This window comes from Glossina fuscipes, unplaced genomic scaffold (assembly GCF_014805625.2).
Source record: "Glossina fuscipes isolate IAEA_lab_2018 unplaced genomic scaffold, Yale_Gfus_2 27, whole genome shotgun sequence".
NCBI lineage: Eukaryota > Metazoa > Arthropoda > Insecta > Diptera > Glossinidae > Glossina > Glossina fuscipes.
The window spans coordinates 3,075,909-3,101,587 of NW_023998422.1; the positions used below are offsets into that span (position 1 = coordinate 3,075,909).

The following is a 25,679-nucleotide window of genomic DNA, read 5'->3' on the forward strand; positions in this document are numbered from 1 at the left end:
TCGGTAGCTTTAGTGTTAAATTTGATTTGATTAACGAATTAAGTCCTCTTTGTATATTATAATCAATAAAAATTAACTTTTAAGACAGACAAATTTCGTAACAACAGACATTGTATTTTCTGAGTCTAAGCGAATGGAAGAGAAACTCTGTTTTAAAAATAAACTGACGAAAATTATTTTAATTTGGTTGTCATGGCCGAATAAAAATATTTTTCGCAGCTTTCCTTCACTAATGTTAACGAAATATTAATAATAAAAATCTTGTGGAGAAAGACAAAGAACAAATAAATAAATAAGAGGAAATTTCCTCCAATTAAACAACCGAATGTGTTCTCCGAGGAGAGTCTACTAAGAGCGAACACGACTGTCTCATGTCTCATGTGTCATGTGTGGCCAACCGTAGAATTATGAGTTTCTATAGCATCTGTAGAGCAGTAGACCATCAGTTTACCGCTGGAAATTCTGAAGTGAGCAAGTGTTGTGCAACAGTATACAGAGCACGTCTACGCTTTACGTATAAAAAAATAAATATATATATATATATATGTATTTATAAGTATTTATCAATTGAGAAGAAAATGCCAATCATTTCCAAATTTGTGCAACTCAAAGGTAATAATTAATTAAATGTGTTGTGGTACGGAGCATTTGGAAATTTTTTACAAAAATGTTTACGTAATTGCTTTAAATGTTAATGGATTTGTTTGAATTTGAAAAAGGCTTGGAATACAATTTCATTAGATTTGCTTTACGGCGACGTCAGTATTCGTCAGCGGCACCAGCTAATGCTCAGTTGCGCGAAATACTCTCCGATCAATTAAACGGCATAAGAGATGCCGGCACATTCAAATCGGAACGCGTTATCACATCATCGCAAAGTACTCAGATTACAGTTGAGGGCAGCAATGAGAAAATTTTGAATTTTTGCGCCAACAACTATTTAGGCTTAGCCGTAAGTTCGTGTCACAAGCAGACGTGCAAAACGTCATTTAATTGCATTTAACTAATTTGTGCTGGTTTTTTTTAAGAATAATCCGGATGTCGTTAATTACTCGCATAATGTTTTGGAGAAGTACGGTGCCGGTCTAAGTTCGGTGCGCTTCATTTGCGGTACTCAAGACATTCATAAGAATCTTGAGAAAAAGCTGGCTCAATTTCATGGTCGCGAAGACACTATCCTCTACGCTTCATGTTTCGACGCTAATGCCGGCTTGTTCGAAGCCATCCTAAGCGGTGAAGATGCTGTCTTTTCTGATGAACTTAACCATGCCTCCATTATTGACGGAATACGTTTATGTAGAGCACAAAAATATCGTTATAAACATCGCGATATGAATGGTAAAGAGGAAAACTCAATTGCATTTACAAATTGTTGCCGAAATTGAAAAATCATTTTAAATTTAGACTTAAAAAATTTATTGGAAACATCGAAAGCTCGAATGAAATTAATTGTTACCGATGGAGTCTTTTCAATGGATGGCAATATTGCACCTTTAAAGGAAATAGTTGCTCTGGCGAAAGAGTATAACGCTTTAACGTTTATCGATGAGTGCCACGCTACAGGCTTCTTTGGTAAAACGGGACGAGGCACTGAGGAATACTACAACATAACGGGAAGTGTAGATATTATTAACTCGACATTGGGCAAAGCTTTAGGAGGAGCTGCTGGCGGTTATACTACCGGCCCCAAAGAACTTATTACGTTTCTGAGACAAAAATCGCGACCTTATTTATTTTCGAACAGCCTACCGCCAGCCGTCGTTGCTACAGGCACCAAAGTCATAGATATGCTATTGACTTCCAATGAGCTCACCGAAAAAGTCCAGACTAATACACAACGCTTTAGATCGGCCATGACCAAAGCCGGTTTCACTATATCGGGCGAGAATCATCCCATCTGTCCGGTTATGTTAGGCGATGCACGTTTAGCATCTGCATTTGCTGACGAAATGCTAAGTAAGCTTGCGACGGTTCGTCTGCCCTTCGAGTCGTTATTAAAATATTTCTTTGTTTTATGTCACATTTAGAGCGCGGCATATACGTAATTGGCTTCAGTTATCCCGTCGTACCAAAGGGTAAGGCTCGAATACGTGTTCAAATTTCAGCCTCTCACAGCACAGCGGACATTGATCATGCAATTGCTGCTTTCGTTGATGTTGGAAAGAGTCTTAAAGTCATTCATTAGACTGGCTTGAGGTTATTGTAAACAGCTTTGCATTTATTTATTTTCCTAAATAAAACATAAGTTAAAAAAAACAAGTGAGAACATTATATTCAGACAAGGTCGGCTATTAGATATCCAACACCGCTTCGCCTCATATAGTGTATTATATAAACAATGTTGTATAATACACCAAAAGTTATTTTGGTGCAAAAACATGCTTTTCATGGAAGCCCGCATACTGGAGAAGTGCTTTTATGCGACGATATCAAAAAAAGTAATATAAATGATCCAAATTCGCTAAGGCTGATTTCTATGCCAATTTACTATTATTATCTAATTTTTACCATGCAACATTAAAAATGAACCCTTTTTGCTATATGAAGATTCAGTTTTGGGGGGATAGGTTATATGAGAGGGAGTTTACAAAATTGCCCCAGCCGATCAACGCTTTCACACCAATTTAGAATGCCGAAACACTATTACTTAGCCACTTTTGTCGAGAAATTTTGATAATTCCAATTTTTTTCTGTACAACGACTTTTCAAAATGTGGCATTGCGTAGGGAGGGGTCGAGAAAGTACACCGATCGAAACCATTTTCAATAGCGTTCGCCCTTGAATCAAAGTGTGTCAGTGTATTAAATTTTATCAAAATATCTCAAAAATGTCCTATAGCTTGAACACATATGAAACGGATAGACAGACAGACAGACAAGCTTAGAATTACCTTCTAAATCGATCGGTATAATAAAAGAATGATCTATGTTACGCCCTTCTGTGTGTTACTCTCGTCCGCACAAACTTAATATACCCTGTATCAATACCGGTACATGGTATATTAGGTTGGAGAGAAAGTTCTGTCGTATTATAAATAGGCAGGTAATTTTGCTTTTAAATAAGAAAATATCTGACTAGTGAGTCATTCGGATTTTTTTTTGTTTTTTTTAATTCCTGCATAATAAAAAGCAAATTAAAAGAAGTCTTTTTTTACCATTCATCATTTACTTGTGATATTTAAAGTAAAAAACATGTCAGTAAAAAAAGTGGATTTTGTATAAATCCAAAAAAGGAAGCAACGCATTGGTTGCATGTCAGTGTGTTCATCTACATGTCTGGCCAATCGCTTAGCATCTGTGGTAAACGTTCACAAAAATGCAACTATCGCCCAAAAACTCGCTATCTGACCTGTACCGGTGAAAGGACACGCCTATGAAGCAAACAAATTTGAACCCCTTTGCTTTCCCTGTTTTTTGCTTGTTACTCATAAACCACTACACATACACCATAAAAATTTCCACTTGCATTCTGAAAAAGGAGAAAAACCAGCCGCGCCTATCCCATATTATAGAGTATAAAAATGTAGTTCTTTTCTTCTCTGCCAGTCTGTTTTGATGGGTGCAAAAGATTCGCTCACGATCGAATATCATTTTCTTACTAGTTTTCAAATGTTTACTTAACGCAATACTACAAATCTTTCGCGTATGAAATTTCGTGCTTTTTAAGTAAACAATATTTTTGAATTTATTTGTTTTTTAGATTGAAATTTGTGCGCTCTTTGAACTAAGCATGCCCCGTGTGAATGGCTCAGGTGTTGCCATTTGTTTAAAGTTGTTCAAAATTAATTTTTCTACAATTCTACAAATACAGTAAAAGCTCCATATTCGTGTTTCGTTCATTCGCGTTTCCACTATTCGCAGATTAAAAAAAAATTTTAAAAATTCTATATTCGCGTCTATAAATTTCTTTATTCGCGGATCTGATAAGTACGTGCATAATAATAAAAGGATTCTAATAGATATCCAATTACCATTCCGTATTCACGGAACTTTGCCTGTATATGCTTCACTACGGCTTACCGAATATCACTATCGTATGACTTTTGTTTCCGTTCCATAAAAAGGCCTTGCTTTAGACTGTTATAGCGGCTTCCCATTTTTAAATGCGTGAGAGTCGAAGCAAACCGAATGACATGAAACTTATTTCAGATATTAATGACACTTGCATATCTCCCTATCTCTCTCTCCCTCTCTCGCTCTCTAAGGCAACCGAACAAAAAAGATTTCAGTTCAAAGCGTTTTTGTATTTAAAATGAAAATTTGCTTATTTGCTAAAGACAGTGTTTTACTACCGCGGAACCCGTAAAGGCTATAAATTTCAATTCAGTTATTTATATTGAAAGTCTGCAGCGGATTGATCGATATTGGGTCTCACAAGCAAATTTACATACAAATACAAATATATTGCGACCGGTTAATGGAATACATCAGAAGATGCGCCAAGATGCAAGATGAACACGTAACAGAAATACAAACAAACAAATGCATTGCTTTTAAAAATTTTTTCACTCAATTCTATTGAAATTATTTTGCTTTGCTTGGCAGTGCACACGAAAAAAATTTGCATTGCAAAGCGATTGATATAAATTTTAAGGAAAGCGAATAAACATAAAAGTAAAAGAAAAATAAAAATAAAAACTAAAACTAAAAACTTATACAAAACAATCGTAAAATTCAATTGGAAGAAAGTTGAAGAGAAAATATGCTTAAATCATTTTTATCATTAGCGAAGTTATTCGAAAAACACATAAGACAATCATTGACTATTGACATGGATAGTGATGGATTGATTACTCACGGAAATATTTAAGACTAGCATTATCTATTTGTACTCGTTTCGAAAATTTCGAGATCTCTTCACATCGAAATTCAAAAGTACAAGTTACCTTAAAAATCAAGCAAGATCACATATTCAAATTTCTCTATGGAAGAAAAAATAAACCCCACCAACCCTCGTCCGTCGATCAGAAGATGTTCGCTGTACGTGTAGTGATAGCCGCGGAAAGGTATAGGTACAACAAGGGGGAGAGAAAGGGAATTGAGTAGAGGGCAGCCATGATCCTTCATTGAAAATATGCTAAAGGTGTAGCATAGGACGCTCGGAAGTTCGCCGAAATTCACACATCAAGTTTATAACTACATCTCATTGTTATTAAATGTTTGCATCGCATAAAGAAAATACATTTTCGATATGTACGCATAACCGACTCAGTTTGGTTTGTCTATCTGTCCTTTCCTTGAAACTAATCTTACGCCATCAGAATTTCGTTCGGGTGAGCGACCACCTTTGGTTTTATATTTTTAACTTATTAGCTTTGCTAGGTAAAGTTCGAAAATCAAGAAAGTCGGTCCAGAGGTTCGCAATCCGGAGGGATAAGAAAGAGATCCAAAAAATTTTTAATTCTCGCTTGCATTCACGATTTTTAATACCACAAGCTTGCTCTTATCCTTGCTATCAAACAGTGGTCCCCGTTTTACAAATGTCATAAACAGTCTACCAATAGTTAACAAGAACCATCACCAAGGCGTTGGGAAAGTAAATGGCTCCAATAAACCCACTAATGCTTTTGCAGTTACTGAAATAGTGAAAGATGTGAACTTTTTTTTTGTTGCATACGTAAGTGGTATCTAAGATTTACCGAACGCCTTCCAAAGTTTGCAACGTCTCTTTCAATGTTGTTCGCATTTTTTTCTTTGTTTTCCTTAACATTTATATCAAATGCTTTATAATGCAAATTTTTATTCCACAAAAACCAAGTTATACTGCAGTCAAGTCGACCTTTCAAATAACTAACATTAACTTATCAATGATATTTGATTGAAAGCTAAAGCGCAGAATTATAAACATTGCACACCGTATTGTATACTTAATATGTCGTACTTACTTTGAATGACAATTTTATGCAACTTGGGAGCACTGTCTATATAGATCATAAGCCATGCCAGCTTATTCGGAAAAAGTTTGAGGAGCTTTCGTCCAATTTATCCAATCCGAATTTTTATTTGAAGAAAACTTTTTAAAACGTTACTTAAAGATCTAGAGTCCACCATTTTAGAAGTTTCAATTTTGGGTTGTCTTCTTGGTTAGTTGTGGGCGAGTCCATCGACAGATTTGTTGAAATTTTGAGCTTAACTTCTCGTCGGGAATACGAAAAAATTTCAAAACAAAATTTGCTCTTCCGAATAAAAATTTGAAGGCCTAGTCGTCCGTTCAAGCGAAGGACAGACGGACAAACAAAACTAAATCAATGCCAAACTTTATAAATATCAAGTATATCAAGAATACACATCTATATATAAACATCAAGAATATACGTGCATACATAAACATGAGGAATATCTGTATATATATATACATATATATGCATAATGTGCTGGAAACGCTTGACGAACCTATTATACCCCTGGGATGTTTGTAATAATATCAATAAAATTGAGTGAAAAGGTATATATATATATATATATATATATATATGTGTGTGTGTGTATACAGTCTGTGCATTTGTACTGTTGCTATTTCTTATAAATAATCCACACATAGACATAAATATGTATATCTGTCTATCATGTTACATGTTCACCTTGTGATAAAGACGGGATTTGGCGCATGCGCGTTTGCATTGCATGAAGAAACCAAAATATAGCTATATGCAAATGCATCTGTCAATGTAAACATCGATCAATTTGTTGTAGATCTTTAACGTAAATAACATGTCTCACAGTTTACCACTTTCCACGACTGCCATGCATACATATGCGATGTCGATAAAGAGATATTGAAAAAGAAATTTTTCTTTTTTCGCTCTTTTCGTACTACGGGCTTTTAAGCGTTAAACCTTTATGTACATTTTATTGCTGTTTTTGCAAAAACACATATTTATAAAATTTTACGGCCGCTTCAGACAGGTACAGGTATGTGCGCATAGATATGCCCTCCTTTTGACAAAGAAGCGCATGGCCTTCGAGTGGAGTTCTTTTTTCGTTAAATACTTTCTGGAAAATACCGAAGATTGCTTTTTTTTCTAGGTTGCCAGCAGGTCGAAGTAAAAGTCATTAAATTCTTTAAAATTGATTTAAAAAAAGGCGTAATTGCGACAGTTGACTAAACAAAATTTTATGCTAATGACGCGAATGCTTACAATTAAAATTGCTCTTTATATGTCGAAAAGGTGGATGCCGTTAAAGCAATCTATGTATTTAAGTATGCGAATGGCCCGACATGCACGGTTCGCAATCAACCTAAGTGAAGGCCATTTTATGCAGATTCTTAATGCAAGCGATCTCTTGTCAAAGTCTTACTAACGCATTGCCTTTCACTAAAACTACTCTGTGGACTTTTTACGCAGCAACCCACATAGGTGTCTGTGCCTTTTCTCGGTATATTCCCACAATCGCAATTACCTCAATCTGATTTCTTAAGGCAACGGCTTATCTAAACTAAAATTAGGTCTATTTTAAAACCTTATGAGCTGTCATAACTTCATCAATTTCAAGTCGAAAGTAAGACACTTCGACACACGCCATCCAATCTGTATTGACATTCCATCAACATTCCATCTAACTCATTTACTAAATTTATCCAACAAAGCCACCCTGGTAGTACTGCTTCAATCTTTTTTCTTTTTATCGTAATGTTCGCGACAGCCAAAGTAGCCATAAATAGATGGCGGCACAAGTATGCGTAGCATTTAATATCATCGTCTTCGAACTCTGTCCTTAAATATCAATAGGTCCATGGCTAAACTTTTCCTTGCAACTTTAAAATTTTTTCCATGCAACAAAATGTGCTTTATTCTCTTTCGCTTTTATACCTTAGACTACTCGCCGTGCAAGGGTATATTAGGGTATATTAAGTTTGCACGGACGTAAGCAATGCCCAGAATATTATATACATTGATTGATTCAGAATCACTTTCTCAATCCATTTAAGCTTCTCTTCGTCCGTCTGTCCATCTAGAACCCCACCCGTGTTCAGAGTACCCTGCAGGTCGTAAGCTTGGATGTGCTGATAAAATTTGATATGCCGACGTGTCCCAAAGCCCAAAGAGAAATGGTCTCTCGACCACGATCCATATAATGCGTCGTTTGTAAAACCGTAACCTGAATATCTGAATAAAGTGGTGCAGTGCCTTTAATAGTCGGTCGTGGTGGGCACTATAGGGCTTTTACTTGCTTTCGCTTTGTTATAATCGTTGCATCAATATTATAGTTCAATCCATTCCCAACAGCTTTTAAAAAAGACCTTTTTAAAAAGATACTTTTACTTTGAAACATAGATTTTACATAAACAATTTATAACTCTTGATAAAGTGAATCATCTTTCACTCAGCAAATAAACGTAAAGTGTTCGCTTCAGTTCATGTCTTCCTGATAACATCTTTGCTTCCTTAGTTGCTCCGCAAAGTAGCCATTTAGCCATGCTGTCCTTGGCCGTGGACGTTGCTGTAGATTATCATTATATGAATATATGTAGAGTGGCGTAGGGCATTTAATGATGGGTCGTGGCTCACTTGTCTTAATTTAAATTTTATAAATAGTAATAATAAAACACAAAAATACATATAACAATAGTAAAACACCCCGTCAATCACTTAACATCTAATTTTGAAAGCATTTGAAATGATTGCCTTTCTGCTTATTTGTCTGCTAAAACGAAAGGTGTGTCGTTAATTTAAATAAAATATTGATGTTGCTAACGAATTGTTTGCTATTCTCCCAAGCGGATTATGAATTTTATCAGTAATCCCATCAGCAATAGTGGAAAAGTTTAACGAGGCGCGGAAAACATTGTTTTTGGCTCCCACTTACACCAGTTGCAATGAGAACGTGAACGGAAAAACTTATTTATAGGTCGAAACACTACCTACCGTAAATGAAAATGCATAATAAGTTTTTTTTCCCATATGTGACCATATGTGATCCATTATGAATTGCTTCCAGTCGCGCACAAGTGTTAGTAAAAAAATATGATTGGAGTGAAGTTATTCACGATAATTTACCTGCAAACAACTCTTGATTTTTGCACCAGAATAATAAATCATCCATGGATTCTTCTTTCGAGTATTTTTCATCACCAGCTTTAGCTTTTTCGAATTTTTAGCTAATTTTGAAACTTGAAAACTTTTCCAGAAAAAAAACCGGAGTCGAAATACATGTTTTAGCTGGAAGCAAAAAAGCATATCGCAGTTAGAGTGCTGACGGCGTAAGAGAGAAGATATTCGTACTCGCTCAACTTAAATTAGTTAAGAAATTCTTTCTCTGTTTTCATCACAGAATACCCGTAGAGTATAGCAAAGATCCCTGCGACGACAGCCAATGCAAGCCTCAGTACAAGGGCAAAGACTTCAATACTTTTATTCACAGGTGTTCACAGCTAGACCTGATGCAAGAACTTTCGCCACAAGATATTTAAAATAAACAAGATTTGAATTAAAAGAGATGCAATGATGACTAAAAAAATGATGATGAAAACAAAACCTGCTCATGTCAGTATTAGTGCATCTGTTAACAGATTAAGAGCGAAGTGGGAACATGTCGTTCCTTTAATACTTTACATCATTTCGTTTGCCACAATGTAAAGCAATTCTTGGTCGAGTTAAAATAGCATTTCCAAAAAGTCTTATCAGCAAAGGAGTCCAAAGCGTTAGCCAGGTTGATCTAAATTTAGTACCGTTAGTATGTTTCTTGAAAAAGCGTATGATTCTTCAACTATTTCCATGACAAAATACCATAAATTAAACAATGTTGCTATACTTTGCGCGAAAAGCTTCACTTGACAGAGAATATGGATGAATGTTGTCCAAGTGTAACACAATCGATTTATATATCAAATCATTATTTCGAATCAATTTTTCAATGAAAATATTAAAATCACCTCTGATTGCATTATAAAGGCTTATATATTGTAAGAGCTACGAGGTACGATATGAGAAGATCGTATCCAAATTTTCGACTTTCAATTAATGTACAAAGGGTTCACTTTTGCAAGCCGTTAGCTACGAATGATCGTAAGAATAGTCCAATTCCATTCATTTTTGACAGCCTTTAGCCTTTGAGAGAATATATCGAAAACTACAGTCCTCAGATCGAACAACATGGTACATGGAGCAATAACGAAGAAATAGAGATGCAGAAATAGATAGCAAATGATTTCGAATGAGATAAATAATAGGGCGGTTTATATTTCACTCAAATCGTTCGCGGCGTTGTACATATTCACACAACTACGTTTTTCCCCTTTTTGATAATAATATTATTCTTGTTGATCTCCAACTTATATGTCACTTAATCTTGTATATAAGTCAGTTTCACATACCCTGCACCCATGGATGACGTAGAGTGTTAACGAGAAGAGGTGAGCATGCACAGAAATATTTCGTTAGCTTGCCGAGGATAAAAGGAACTTAAAGGTTGAAAAGCTTGAATTCAAATCCATTTTTAATAAAAATTTAAAAAAAAGAACAAGCAAGAATACTATAGAGGGCCTCACACTACACCACCCCACTCTAATTCATGTAGCGGCGTAATGTGTGTGTGCATCATCAAAATATCGCAAAAGCTGCGATTTGCAGGACGGACGGACAGACAAACATGCATCGATTCGGAAAGTGATTCTTTACAATAAAAGATCCCAAGTCCTACTGGCCATTGCATACATTCTCACAAATTTAATGTACTCTTGTACAGCAAGTAATAAAAAAGAAGCAAAATATCAATTTTTATTTATTCATTTCAACAATAAAACAACAAACTGCCTAAAAAATTTATAAACCTAAGGTTAGTGATTCTGTGAAACAATTTTTACCTTTCAGTAACTAGTTCTTTGGAAATAAAATGAATCTTCTTTAAACTCTAACAATCATTTAAATTTCGCAAGTAAAGTTTTTACCTAAAAAAAAAAAAAGAAAAAGACATGAACTTTAATAGCGAAAATTAAAGGTCATTACCTCAGTTCCTCTGCTTTGTGTCTGGCAAAGCATCAATCATTTGACTCCCACTTTAGGGAAAACTACTTCAAATAAGATAAAATTTCCCAAAACACAATTAAAGGAAATACGAAACAGATACATATATAAAGACGCGCATACAAAGTCACATTTGCATAAACATACATGAATACGTACCATTTTTTTTTCGTCTGAACCACAACTAAATTGTTTGCATATCGAATGGAATCATGATGAGTACTCGCTTATGCACGAGATATGATGATACAATTTTTGCTTTTGCTCACGTTAGGGAATTTGTTTATACCCAAAAATTCATAAAAGGTTTTTAACTTAAAGCAACTGACAGATGTGTAAGTACGTGACGGAAATTCTCGAAACGAAATGTAATATTTATTCGGGAGACGAGTATTCAGCTCGATTACATGCCAGCGCACAGAGGAAATAATATTGAATTTTTCATAACAATCCGTAAGAAGTTGTTGCTAATGATGATTACATTCAACGCGATTATCAAGTTATATTATGAGGCGCCTAAAGGCATGCTATAGAAAATACACAATAAATTATTTAGAAACATTTACGAAAACGCTTATTATTAATAATACTAGAGAAGAGAAATTTTTATTACCATTTAGACCGTCAAAGTAAAGTAAAGGATTACAGCAAAAAGCAATCACGTATACAAGAATTTATTGATACCTTACTACCCAATATCTATGTATGAAAAAACGAGTGCCCGCCTGTCACTCTCTCAGTTGATTTATGTTTTTCAATCTATTTGCTTGTCAAGCTTGCTTACTGAAAAGCTTTAAAAATTTTCCAACCTTTAAGCCACATATTATGTAGAAAATATTCGCAATACTTGACAAACACCATTTATTGTTCATTATTACATTGCAATATAATAACGCTAGTGCTGTCGGGCTCCGCACTTTTTGCCTGAAGCCACTTTAATAAATTTTTCTTAAATTACTTACTTCCTAACATCTGCTTCCAAACTGTATAAAATAAGTTGCTAGAAGCCCTACGAAGCTTGCTCGGTTGTGTTTTCAAAAAATGGAAAATCTTGCACAATATGACAACTTTTTGTGGTAGCGTACTATGATTAACACGACAATAGGAATAAGAAAATTAGAAACGTGCTTGAAAGACCTCTAGTAGAAGTTCTTTATGCTGCCCCTATCTTCGCATTCTCGACAATTCGGCTTTTGAGGTTATACAGTAAAGTGCTCTTTTTTAACATACGTTCATAAAAATGGAAACTTCTGCTTGGAGGAGCACAAAGCAAGCGGTAAGCAGGCGAAGGAATGCATACTAAATATAGCGGACTAGGCCATCGGGCTTCAATTCTGTTAACGTTTACCGCAGGGACATTACAACATGTCGTAATAAAAACCAGCTGCACCACCTATTTTGGAAAATTGAGGCCGTCCTGCTGGTAATCGACTGTTTATTAGCTGCATCAGATGTTCGGGGCAGCGTTTCTCATTTTGGTACATGCTGGCCATACCACGCTTTACCCAATTAATCGCATTAAACAGAGAGCACGAGCTCGACCATATACATAACCAACATCGCCGTCGATATCAACGATTTGCTTAACATGCAGCATAATTTTCTGTTTATCGTAATTTTTCCATAATTTGCCACTCATCACAATTCAGAGGGAACGTCTTCCGAAAAAATAGAGGAATAGAGGAAAAGTACAGCTCTCTATAAAGAATGAGTTTTCAGCGACTCATACAAAGCTCAAAATATCAAACCATTTCGAGGAAAAACATAAACATTGGCATGAAGTTTGAAAAAATTACAGTGAGAAGGAGACGTAATAACGGCATCCAATACGAGAGCCACGCTCTCCCCTGAAAATCTGTAAACGCTGCTGTGCTAGCACCTTTTCTGATTTATTTGGCGAAGAAAATGAGAACTGAAGATATTAAAAAATGTCAAAGGAATGAAACAAAAACAAGAAGCACAAGACATTTAAAAGCGAACATCACCAGAATATGAAACCTGTCAACAGCAAGATTAAAATTCTTTAATAAAACTTCTCGTTTTCACATACCAAAACCAGCCGAAGAAAGCCTTGAGCTAAGACTACAAATGCGTTACAGTCGACTGTTACCTTTTTAGTTACATTTAGTTAAATTTAAATTTACTTCATCCAGAAAATTACTAACTCTTTACTTTCAAATTTAAAAATATGCACATTTTTCAAGAATCATTTCTCACAATTGTGCAAAAGTGTTAAACTTCGCACACCAACGTACCCCACTCATTCCTTTTCCTTTTTCCACAAAAAGCGTATATTATTATACACACATGGATGTGTTGAAAGCCTGAGTGAAAACATCATAAAAGCATATACTGACTGATGTCGACGACAGCCGGCAAATGTAACTAATGGAGTCTTAAGAAGTTTAAAATGAAATACTGAACAAAGACAGAAAGGTCACAGTTTCAGTTTAAGCCGACATTGTAACACTCAACGATAGGTAATTGGAGAAGAAATCTGGATACAAATTTCATGTGATCGTACTTTTTAAATATTTGACCAAAAAACAACGATAAAGTTAGACAAATAAAAATACTGTATGGAACCACAACCTAGCCTTAAATACCATACTCCACAGTTATTCATATAACGACTTTTCAAAATAACGCGTTATGTGGGAAGTGATCGAAGAGGTCGTTGGATCGGAAGCTTTTACGATATCGTTTGCTCTTGCGACAAAATACGCCGCTGCATCAAATTTCATTACAACATTTCAAAACTTGCGGCCGGTAGTTTGAACACACGAAAGCTATACGGACAGACAGACAAACGAACGGACAGCGGACGAATAGATAAGCTTAGATCGGGTCATGAAGCAAGTCTGAATCGATCGATATAATAAAAGATGGGCCCTGCTCAAGTTCTTCTGGGTGTTGCATACAACAGTGCAAGCTTAATAAGTCGTGATAATATAGGCAATATAGGGTCCAAAACGATTCCAGCGGTATATGCTGTACGTATTGCAAACCGAAGAATAAAGTTGTATTCAATTAACTTGGATCGAAAGTACTAATGCCGAGAAGGGATTTATGCACTGCAAGAGAACGCAATTAGCATGGACGGAAGTATGCTTGAGGGAGGCAAGATGCAGTTTTTCGTTCCAAAAAAGCTAAACACAGCCAACCCAAAAAAGAATCAAGCTAATTTTCTGCCAGGACGGGGTCTCTTCGAATCAGGGTTAAGCGAACTCATCTAGGTTAAGTGTTGAAAGAAGTCGTAAACGATTATGTAATTATTTGTCAATTCATATTCAGTGAATCCGTGAATGTAGGATAACAGAAAATCTACAACTGAAGGGTAAAGAAGAGCATGTAGAACGTACCCCGGATTAGCAATTAAGTGATCCCGATTTCGACGACAATGCTTATGTAGAAGAGAACGACTGCAATGATGAAGCAGGCACACCGAAGATGCCTATAACGAAACAAGCAGCAGACGCAGAGGATGCACCATATACCATACACTATTCTAGACACTCTGTGCAACATTTTCGTACAACTTAGCAGTCGTAGCACGGGAACTCCATATAGTAAAAATAAACATCAATTAGATGTAAGATGCGTAAGCGCTACTTGTTGATGTTTTCATTAAGAATCACATTACACATACATTTGTCATTCAGAACTCGGCAGCATACCGAGTAGAGATATACTTACTAATCAGAAAAATAAAAAGCAATTCAAACTGAGTTAGGGTAAAGAGCGAGCTTTTAATATTTTATGTATCGATAGTATGACCAATTACTCAGCGGATGTCACCTAATAGTGGTAGCCAGAGACAAGAAAAGAAAGAGGTTGGGTGGTAGTGGTCGATGTGTGCCCATTGGGACACTTACCGGGTAAGCAATCACTGTAGCTAAGTAAACTCTACCTGATTTGAGATTGGGATCCTGCGAAATACTAAGTTGTTTCTCCTGATTCTTACCTGGTTGGCCACTCATGATTTTGCTCTGTTATTGACAACACCAGTACCAAAAGTCCCGCAGATTTTATTAGCCCCTGTTTAGGAAAATTTCTTAGCCGCTGTTGTCATTTAGTATTATGATCTTAAGTTTGAAAAAATTCATTAAGAATTCTTTGCTTTATGTTATAAGCGTGCAGTGCTTGTCCGTATTCTAGCTCATAACTAATGACCTTGGAAGCGTTTTGATTCCATGCTATACATATTTTGTAAAGTAATTTATCATCAAATCCCAATTTATGTTATATGTAACTAATGACGTTCAAAGTAACATGATTTTAAGGGCTTGCAAATGTTATTTCATTTCTTACCTAAGTAATCCAAGGGTTTTTGGTTTTTTCCAGCACGCTTTGTATTGCGTCATCACCGACAATATTAAAGTAATTTATCACGGAGTCCTAATTCAAAGTTTTCGCTTATATGGACATGTATTGTGTGCACTTTTAAAGTACACCATGAGCATAAATGTGTCCCCGTTATGCTTAGCAAGCAGTGAAATATACATCATTATGAATAATAAAAATTTCAATGAAACTTTTATGAGACCACATTTTTCGCAATTTCATTTGAAATTAAATTCATTTACTCATTGTTACATTCGCGATAAGCGGGTTCGTTATTTTTTCTTCTTTTTTTTTTCTGGTGATTTAAACAAAAACCATAATGCCAGCGGCGTACAGCGTCAGCTTGAAACCGGAAACGCGTTTTCATTTTTTGTATAAAAAGAGAAAAAGCCAGTGCCATTGGTAGTGGATACGGAAAAAGCTTGATTTACTGTTAGGTAAATGGCTTTTTTCTTTCTTTCACAACCATCCATTTAACCATTTTATATTTACGTACTCACGCACCGACACATTATCCGGTTCCGGCTATTATGTGTATTGTTTTATTCATTTTATAAAGGAAGTTACGAGCTGCTCAAAAATGCTTAAGCTCTCGGCGAAACTTGAACGACTTTTTTTTGCGGGACATGGCCTTAAATTTCTATATTTTTCCCACTTATGTGTATATCACTCATTTGGCAAATGCATTATAATTAGCTTTTTCAACCTTTTAACGAGAGGGTAGCTACTTATAACAAGGGGTGCACGTTCTCACAAAGGATATATAGGATTTTGTCAGAAGTTTGCAACACTAGGAAATAGGCATCTGTCTCTTACCTCCTCTGTAAGAGACGTACACTGAGTGATTGATGCTATAGAGAGAAAAAAAAAACAAGTACAAAACACTACCCTACCATTAAATATCCTACACCGTCTCGATTAATACCGTTACTCAACATAACACATTATATGTATACAGAAGAAGCGGGCAGAGGGAAAGAAAGAGGGAGCTCTTCATACTCACTACAGCTATGACCAAAGCAAACTCTATCACACTGACATTTGAACTTGCGAATACTGACTTCGTAGTCACGATTCTTACCTATTGTGCTCGGGATGTAGTGGAAAAACTGGTGCAATCGAAGCTATTTTGAATAGGGTTTGTCCTTGAGCGTATGTATAGAATTTCTCAAAAACAATGATTGGTGGGTTGAACACAAGAAAATGGGAAGGAAGAACGGACGGACAGAAAAGAAAAGATTAGATCTATTTGCATAGTAAATGATGGGCCTATCTTAAGTCCTTCGGGGTGCTGCATACATCCGCACAAACTTAATGTAGCCTTGTATTACAAGCGATGTGGAATATAATAAATAAGCAAATAGATAAATTATTGATATATCGAGTGCAAGGATATTGCCTTCACTTTGCAGTCAAATGCGGCAGCGAAAGCTTACTATAATCTTTTTCCTATTGTTCATCGTGAGAAAGCAACAATCCCGCGACCATAACTACTGTAATGAACTAAGTCTGGGTATTCCACTCACAGGCCAATACAGTGATCAAGAAAATCGTAAATTTTTCTGGGCACAAAAAGGAATTTTGTTAGCATGAATTTGATGAGTTTAATACAAAAGCTTGAATCTAATACGTGAAATTTAAACTAATCGCAGTGCTCTTTAAATGCATAGAAGAAAAAACACAACGGTTACAATTGCCGGTAATTACTGCCTGATAAAATGCAGCCAGCATTGGAGGTCATTTTTAATAACTTTCTCTAGAAAGCATTCAAAAGTACCAAGCTTTTAACAGCCCTGCCTTAGTGCACCTCTTTTAAACAAGAGTAACTCAATTGACAGTTGGTTTTCTCCAATTTGCCAATTATTCGAAGATTTATACCTAACATATACCTTCGTTTTAATGACTGGAACTTAGACGTGGTTACAGAAAGGATTTTTAATTCAATACTCGTGTCTTTCTTTATTTCTAAAAAGGAAAAATAAGAATTTATCAATTTTTATCTAGAGATATATAAAACCAGTAAGCGAATCCATTTCATCTACTATTAGGCTCTCTCTCATCTACACTTCATTGGGGCCCTGCATTATATATTTTTTATTTTAAACGCCGGATAGAATCTTTTGCGCTTCCATTCTCCGATGATGAGGGACGAAACCAGTTATTTTGCTTGCAATATGAACTGAAATGATGATGATTTGTTAAGTGATTACTAAGTTTTTAAATTACTTTAAAGCCAAGGACAAATGTTTTAAGTAGACTTGAAATGACTTTCAAAGAGGAAAAGCTATATAAGTTTTCTATTTTTATATCATTATACTATTGGAGGATTTAACTAAGATTTCTAATATGAAATTCGGATTGCACAATTGATTGCGATATATCGAGTAGCAGATGAGCAAAGTTCGCTGCGGCTTTAAAACATTTAGCCCCATTCCGCTTACGTGAATACTCCTTTTTTTGAGAAATTACTTTTCGGCTTTGAAGAATTGTTTGTTTTCCTTGCATTGTTTTGTTTCTTTCAGAAAACGAAAGAAACGAAAGGAAATCTTTTTTTTTTTTTTTTTGTTTTTTCAAAATTAATCTTTTTATATTTCTTTTAACTTTTATATATTCTTTAAAGTTTAAATTCGTTTTCTAAATGAAATGTTACCAGATTAAGGCATAAGGAGAAGAAGCATTTAGAAGTTACGAAACAGCCCTAAGCTATAGCACGCGCTTTCATTTGTTAGACATCATTATCAGCAAACATTGATTTGTTTTTATGTTTGTTCTGCTTACTGCCTTCCTTATGATACGACGTTTCGTTATGCGTACGCTTGATTTTAACCAGAAGCCAAATGAAATCTTTGCAAACAATCAACAGCCAAGCAAAAAAAAAAAATGTGTTTTGGTAAAACGATTTTTATTAGGGTTCTTTACATATATGCGTGTACATGTTCTCGTGCAGAGGGAATTGCTTGTCTTTGAGAAATGGAAAGAAGTGAGATTTTTCTTCGAATTCTATTTTAAATTCATATCTCTATACACGTATGCAGCTGTAAGTTAACAATGATTGGAATCAGCAAACAACGTAACTTTGTTTGAGGTCTTGTTTTTCAAATAGAAGGCGATAGAAAAGTCAAATTGAGACTAGAATTTTAAATCAAATTTTAATCTTTTGCAATATTTAACAAGAAAAACTTACATTACGCAAAACTTCTCAGAAATATCCAAAAAAAAAAAAAAAAAAAGCTGCTTTCTCCCTCCGTCTCCCACAAAATAAATAAATAAACAAAAAAATTCAACACTAAGATGGGATTAACAAGTCGGCTTAAAAGGGATATAATCCTTCTTAGATTCTTTACAACTACTTTACTACGGCACATATAACTGTAACGATTGATAAGAAATGTGGCAATAAAAATATTTATGCCAGTAACAAAAGGAATGTTTTAACTCACTTAAAAGGATTTTTATTTTTTCCGACACTTTGTCTTAATGGAGTTCAAACACTTTTATGAAGTCATTTTTATTTAACAACTTGAAGTGATCGTTGAAAAGTCCAACATAAAGAAGCTTTAAAATCAATCAATTGTTGTTATATATACATACATAAGCAGAAGTATAAAAAGAAAAAGCACTTGCCCTTACTTTGTCGCCTACGGTTTCTAAGTGCAAAGTTTGCAGTAAATCCATTAAAAGAAAAGCATTTCTTTTCGTGTAAATAACTTCCAGCGAAAAGTTAGTTGTTATTTGTTTCTCAATAAACTACAGTGGAAACTATTTTTATATGTTTCAATTTAAATCATTTCTCTCTCTCTTTTAAGGAACTCATAAGAAAATATCTGATTGTATAACAACAGCATATCTCATTAAGACGACCAGTTGGCTTTATTTTGATATGCGACAATTTCCAATTCAACAATTTAGGAGGCCTAGGATGCTGGATAACATCTACGCAACTTTTATATTCTCCACATCCTCTTAAATCTATAATTTAACTTAAGGAAATTACAAATACTTTGCTATATAGTCTAAAGTGCTTAGCTTTCCCATTAGACGTGATATTTGAAACTTGATTACTTTAAAAGGCATAAAAAGATTTCTTCAACTTTTAAAGCACTTTTATTTTATTTATTACGTAGAATTATAAAGAGCCGAACACAAATTGCCCAGAAAGATGCAGAGATTTTGCGAAAATCAAAACCCACTATGCTGTTAACTTGTCCAATATTTCTTTTTTTCATTTTTTTGTTTGCATATGTTCTTTTCACTCTTTCTCTTCAGTATTCTAATAATCTCTTAATGAGGCCTCATCGTGTTTGATTCAAAAAAAAAAAAAAAGAAAAGATATCAGGCAATTTTATCGTGACAATATTGATAATTTTTTGGGGAAAATCTATATATTTACACTATTTGTGCGGAGCGAATATATTTCTTTTTTTTTTTTAGACTAGCTCTTGTGCTAATAGTATCTGCACCGCGCGGCACCGGTTAGAAAATTCTAATGAAAACACACAAGACCAACTGCGATCAGAATTGCCATAATGAATTAATTATAAAACAAATGGAGAAAAAATGATTTTGTTGTAACGGCAGTGATTCTTTTGCGTAGATTAATACTTATATGAGTAAAGTTTTTATAAATTAATTTTTTCTAAAGTAAGTTTTAAAATAAAGAGTAATTCTGGCCGAAAGTGATGAAAAATTTCATTAAATATACAAAAATTTATTGCTTTTAATCTCACAAAACTTATCCCATTTCATTCATAACCATTAATATCGATCAACATTGCCATAATAGGAAAATAAAAAAGAACGACATCATAGTGATGTTGATATTCTTACATGTTGTAATGGTATGTGATTCAATTAGATAAACTGAAAGACCGAAGAAGAAATTGCAATACGCACACACGTAAACCGATACACGGACTAATTGGAAATTTTTTCATTTCATAGCAAAAAAGACCACAAGCCCACCGCAAGCATTTATATCAGTAATCATCAGTAAAAATTATCTGTTTGTCTATTGTAGTTGTTGCTGCAAATATAAAAATAACCGGTAAAGTATACAAAATCCTATCGTAACTAGAGCGGATTGCAGTTAAATTAGAATGAGTCCAATTTTGAGATAAAACGTTATACTTGAAACAAATGGACTCACATATGTGCATTAATTGCGATAATCAGATAAAAAAAAACTTTAGGTGAGAGCATCATTTGCGCGCATAAAGACGCTGAATAGTAGGAATAAAATATTTTTTAAGAAAAGACAAGAAAATAGTGAGAGAATGATAGAATTTGTGTTGGCTAAGCTCTTCAAAAAATTAAGTTAAACAACGTACAAAGTGTAATTTAATGTGAGATCGTAGCCTATATATATCCACCTCCTTGCATACTGTCGTTGTTCTTGCATATATTATAAAAACGGCTTATAATCTATGATGTCTTATCATACGTTGCCCTGGGCAAAGGACAGACAAATTTTGTTCCATTCTATAAATGAGGCAGCATTTCTATGATGAGACTTTCTTTTCTTTTTCTATCGAAAATTATTTGGCAAAACATTTTTTGCTTATCAGTTATTGTCATCCATAAGTATAAGAGAAATTCATAAAACCTGATTAATCTTGCACAAACGTATTAATGCAATACGCAAATGCACTACGTGTGATCCAAAGTTTTCTTGTTCATCGATTTTCATATTAGTTGCTTCTCTATAACCTTTATTTTCAAATGAAAAAAGAATAATCGAATATTATTATTTTTTTATATTTTCAAGTTCTCAAATATACTTTAGTTACATAAATAACCCATTCGTTTTCAATGTGTTCGAGTATATTGGAATATGTAACGGCAAAGTGTATGACGTTTAACGTCTAGCTGCTAGCATTCCGACAATGGTTTATAAGTACAGTAATATTCTCATCCGGGCCACTTTCAATAGCGTTCGTCCTTCATCCAAAACACCTGAGTGCACTAAACTTCAATTAAATATCTTCATAGTGATGATCTTTATGCTGAGCAGAGTAAAGCAAAACGGACAGACGGACAAGTTTAGATCGATTAGAAAGTGATTCTGAAGTGATTCTATCTTAACAAACGAAGTCTACCCGAATTCCTTCTGGATATTGCTTACATCCTTGTACCATAAGTGGCGTTGAGTATCGAAATTTTCTATAAACGGAATACCAATAAAGCTGTTATTGCAAATGTTTCAAAAAGCTTACGACGTACTTTTGTCATTACAAATAAAGAGGAGGAGGAATTCCTTTCGATTCTATTCTCTACAGGAATAGCTTTTGGTGTAAAGAGCATCACGGATCGTGTGCTGCGTTCGATACAACTGCACATAAGACTTTTTCTTCATCTTCTAATGTGCAGTAAGTTAATCTTAAAGTGAATTAATTATGCATACGTAAGTATTAGTAATTTCAATAATTTTTTTCACTAAATTTCCTTTAAAACACTGATTTTAATAATGTTATGTAAACGTATAAGAGTTGTTGTTTTGTTGATATTTCCATTTGCGCATACGAAACTTTTCAAAGGTTTTTCAAAAAAAAAAAAGAAAAGAAAAAAAGGTATAAAGAAGACATTGAAAAACATTTAATTGTTTCCGCACAGCTGCTATTTAATATCCTGTTAAATTGTAAATGTGAATTTGAAATCAAAATAAAACGGAAGCAAAAGAGTAGCGAAACTGCATCGAGTGCGTTAAAACATGTTTAACGCAAATTGCAAGCATAAAATTCAAAACTATTTCCGGAGTTATCGAGCGAAAAAAAACGAAAAAGTAAAAGCTTCATTATTATTTTCACGAGCACAACCGCAACCATAACATAGTTAAAATATTATATCCGGCTGTGACCGAATATTTTATACATACAGACTTTATTTTAAAAAAAATTTAAAGAAAAAACTTTAGTTTCCGTACCGCAACGCAATTTAAGAACAATGAGCAAAACTCACTGAGAACAGAGTTCTTTTCGCCTTATGCTACATTGTCGGTGTGTCCTTTGGCCGATATGGGCTATACTCAAATTGGTTTTGCCAAGTTTGATGGCAATGTCTTCAGTTTTCTGTACTGACACATCGACAGACGAACAGTCTTAGATACATTCGAGATTCGGTCAAGGATATATATACTTAACGGATTTTTGAAATTGTCTCTGGGTGTCTGTAGAAAGCAAATTTTGGATAATTATACTCTTGGGTCGATGTGGTCAATTTTTTCCAAGACGACATTTTAATGTTTACCACAGATATTACACAAGGGCCGACAGACGGGCGTGGATAAATCAATTCAAAATTTGATGCTGATCAAGACCGTAAATACTCTATGGAGTTTCCGGAGTTCTCTTCAGGGCGTTGCAAACGTTTTCATAAAATAAATATATTTCCACAGGATATTAAATCGAGAGCCATAACAATGACTGTGAGGAAATAAGCTAAAAATAAAGCAGAGTTCGGTTTGGTTCGACTTAGTGAATACCCCTACCATTGCATATGCATCGTAGATCAAAAATATTGTGAATTTTCAGAATTACGAAAAGATAAGAGCTATCGGTTTCTATTCCCTACAACATTTCTGATACATGAATATATTAAGTTTTATACTGATCGCGATATGTTTTTGAAGCCGATCGATTTAGAATCACATTCTAAAGGGATTTAAGCTTGTCTGTCCGTCTGTCCTTTTTGGGTTCTTAGGTGCAATTTACAAAACGAAATTTTTGAGATTGTTTGCTGATTTTTGGTATACCGACGTGTTTTGGTCCAAGGACAAACACTATTGGGCTTTAAGGCTAATTATCGACAAGTCTACCCATCACACATCAGTCTTGTGCCTGCCAGACACAAGCCTTTACCTACAAGTCCCGTGCAGAACACACATGAAGTAAACGCAGTTACTCGGGAAAACTGAAATTCGGTCTAAATTTGTTCTATCGGGGAACTGTACACGTAACCACACAATCATTCAATCCTCATATATCCATTATTAAGTACTCTTCTTTCTTTCGGGACTTTACCAATATACGCCGAATCTAATATGACTTTTGCGAAGGGTACAACAACTTCACATATGCTCCGTTAAAATATTAAAAATTCATTCATACCGTAGTTCAGGCAGCTATCGATGAATTTATTCATAATCTTCTCTCAAGTTTGCTTTCATCGTTACGACTTAATCCTTAATGTGTATGCGGATGTGTGTATGTCTATATATTATACGCAAGTAAATGCTTAACTTCATCCGCACAGCCTCCTCGTTTTCGTAATCGAAAAGTGAAAAGTTTTTATTTGAATTCGTTCGGTTGTGTCGAACATAACCAATAAATTGACAAACTTTGGCAGTTCAATTTAGGCCATAATTGTTACTCTGGAAATGAAAATCAGATGCTGCCTTGGCTGCCATTCTCGCTGTTTAAAAAGTACTTAAGAAAGCATTCACATGCATGCTTATGCTTACGTGAATACGTTTTTGTGTATACGAAACAGATTACGTTTTCCGTTATGTGTGTTCCGTTAAACATACGCTTAGAATGAAATATGTTTTTATTCCTCCTAGTGTGTGTGTGTGTGTGTGTGTGTGAGAGAGAGAGAGAGAGAGAGAAAGAGAGAGAGAGAGAGAGAGGAGTCTGACTATGCACTATACACACCTTATAAATCTTTGCATGGAATAATGCTTTTCGAGCCAGTTTTATGGCTCCATTAGGTTCTATTGAAAAGACTAACTAAATTGAAAAACATATGTTTGCTTAAATTGAATCGGAAAATAACCGCCACGTACCAAAACTAGAATTTGAAAGGCTATCACGTATTTGCCATTTCTCTTTTTCTTTTTTTCTTCACTCTTATTATCCCTTCATATACAAGGTTCTTTTTTTTTTCATTTACGAAGACTTTAAACGAAGCATTATATTGGCCGTACAAGTGTTTTATAGCTTTTTATTCCCTGGCAATAACAAGTCCCTAGAGAAAGTTCATCATACGTATGGTTGCGGACCCTCATTAATATCATCATCAGCATCATCGTCATCATCATCATCATCATCATCATCATCATCATGATCATCATCGCCATCATCATCAAGCAGCATCATTGGCTACCATTTCCGTAGACATGCTACCGTCGCCTCTTTCTCATATTTGCCTTTTGACGAGCAACAAAAACTTTTACTCAATCACAACCACAAACATTTCGTTTATTTTTACTGCATTCTATCTAATAAAATATTTAGTTGATCTCAGTGACATGTTTTTCTTTTTTCCCCTTCAACTTCTCTATATACATATATATACATATATATATAAATATCCTTTTTTTTTTTTTTATATTCAACTTAGTGACGCCAAGTGTATCGCTCATATGTGATAGACATTTCCTAACAACCAACTGATGATGAACTATGCGTGCGTGTCTCCGTATTTCCGCTAGGACATAATAAAACATGTCAATACATTGTACAATAGAAGTTATTGTACCGTTTTGGTAGTCTTCGCTCATACTCGCATTTGTATGCACCTATGTACGTGGTGTCGACGTTGTTAATAATAAATAATTCAGAAGTGTTGCTTTCAAAAAAGTTTCTCATTTAAAAGCAGTTTTCCAAATAAGGAAAGAAAAGTTTTTTTTTTGTGGTAAAAATGGGAAAATGTGCTCTTCACAGAACTTTAGACATACTGCACGTAATTAATTATGCAAATGATGGAATATTTTTGGGTTTTCAAAAAAGGAAACATTTATAACAACCGCTCGCTTCACACTAAATTAAAAAAAACTCTACCACATCAGAGTGAATATTTAATGCAGCAATCTTGATAGGAAGATTAGATGAATTTTTGTAACTGTGCAATTAAGTCCTGAGTTTTCCTTTGTCCATTTTACTTTAAGTCCCGGTACATAAACAAGTCTTTACCGGTTTTCCTAAAAGAGTGCGTTATACCTTATGCTAGAAGGTTTGAGCAAAATGGTTTTTATTATTCTCTTAAGCATTGTTACAAGCATTGTTTTTACAGAAAAGCATCAATCAAGGCTTATTTTTGCGCCGTTTCTCATATCCTTCTTCACTCTGTCTTCCGCTATTGAAAGAAATCCAATTTAATTTGAATATGGAAAACCCTGGTTAGCTTCAGGCATTTCGCCTGGCTCTATCCAAATTTTGTTTCTAATATGATCTAACAAAATCCGCGATCTATTGTGTCGAAAAAAAGCAACTCTCAAGTACGCTAAGGAACGGGCAGAAGTAATCAGCTGTACCGAAAAGAAAGGCGCTTAGATTTGTATCATAGTGACGTCGGACTATGCCTCATTCGATTGGAACGAAGAGCGTTATTGTGATTTAAGTGAAATCTTTCCGATTAACTCTTAGCCTGATCTTTATAG

General features: G+C 34.7%; 1 protein-coding gene across 1 annotated transcript; it reads left to right on the forward strand.

The window, feature by feature from the left end:
• The first annotated feature begins 429 nt into the window (after positions 1–429).
• On the forward strand, positions 430–2,246 carry LOC119635771 (2-amino-3-ketobutyrate coenzyme A ligase, mitochondrial). Its single transcript, XM_038030774.1, has 5 exons — positions 430–612; positions 720–952; positions 1,029–1,338; positions 1,405–1,956; positions 2,028–2,246. The coding sequence occupies exons 1-5, from the start codon at positions 579–581 to the stop codon at positions 2,183–2,185; spliced, it is 1,287 nt and encodes a 428-aa protein (XP_037886702.1). The 5' UTR covers positions 430–578; the 3' UTR covers positions 2,186–2,246.
• The last annotated feature ends 23,433 nt before the right edge of the window (positions 2,247–25,679 follow it).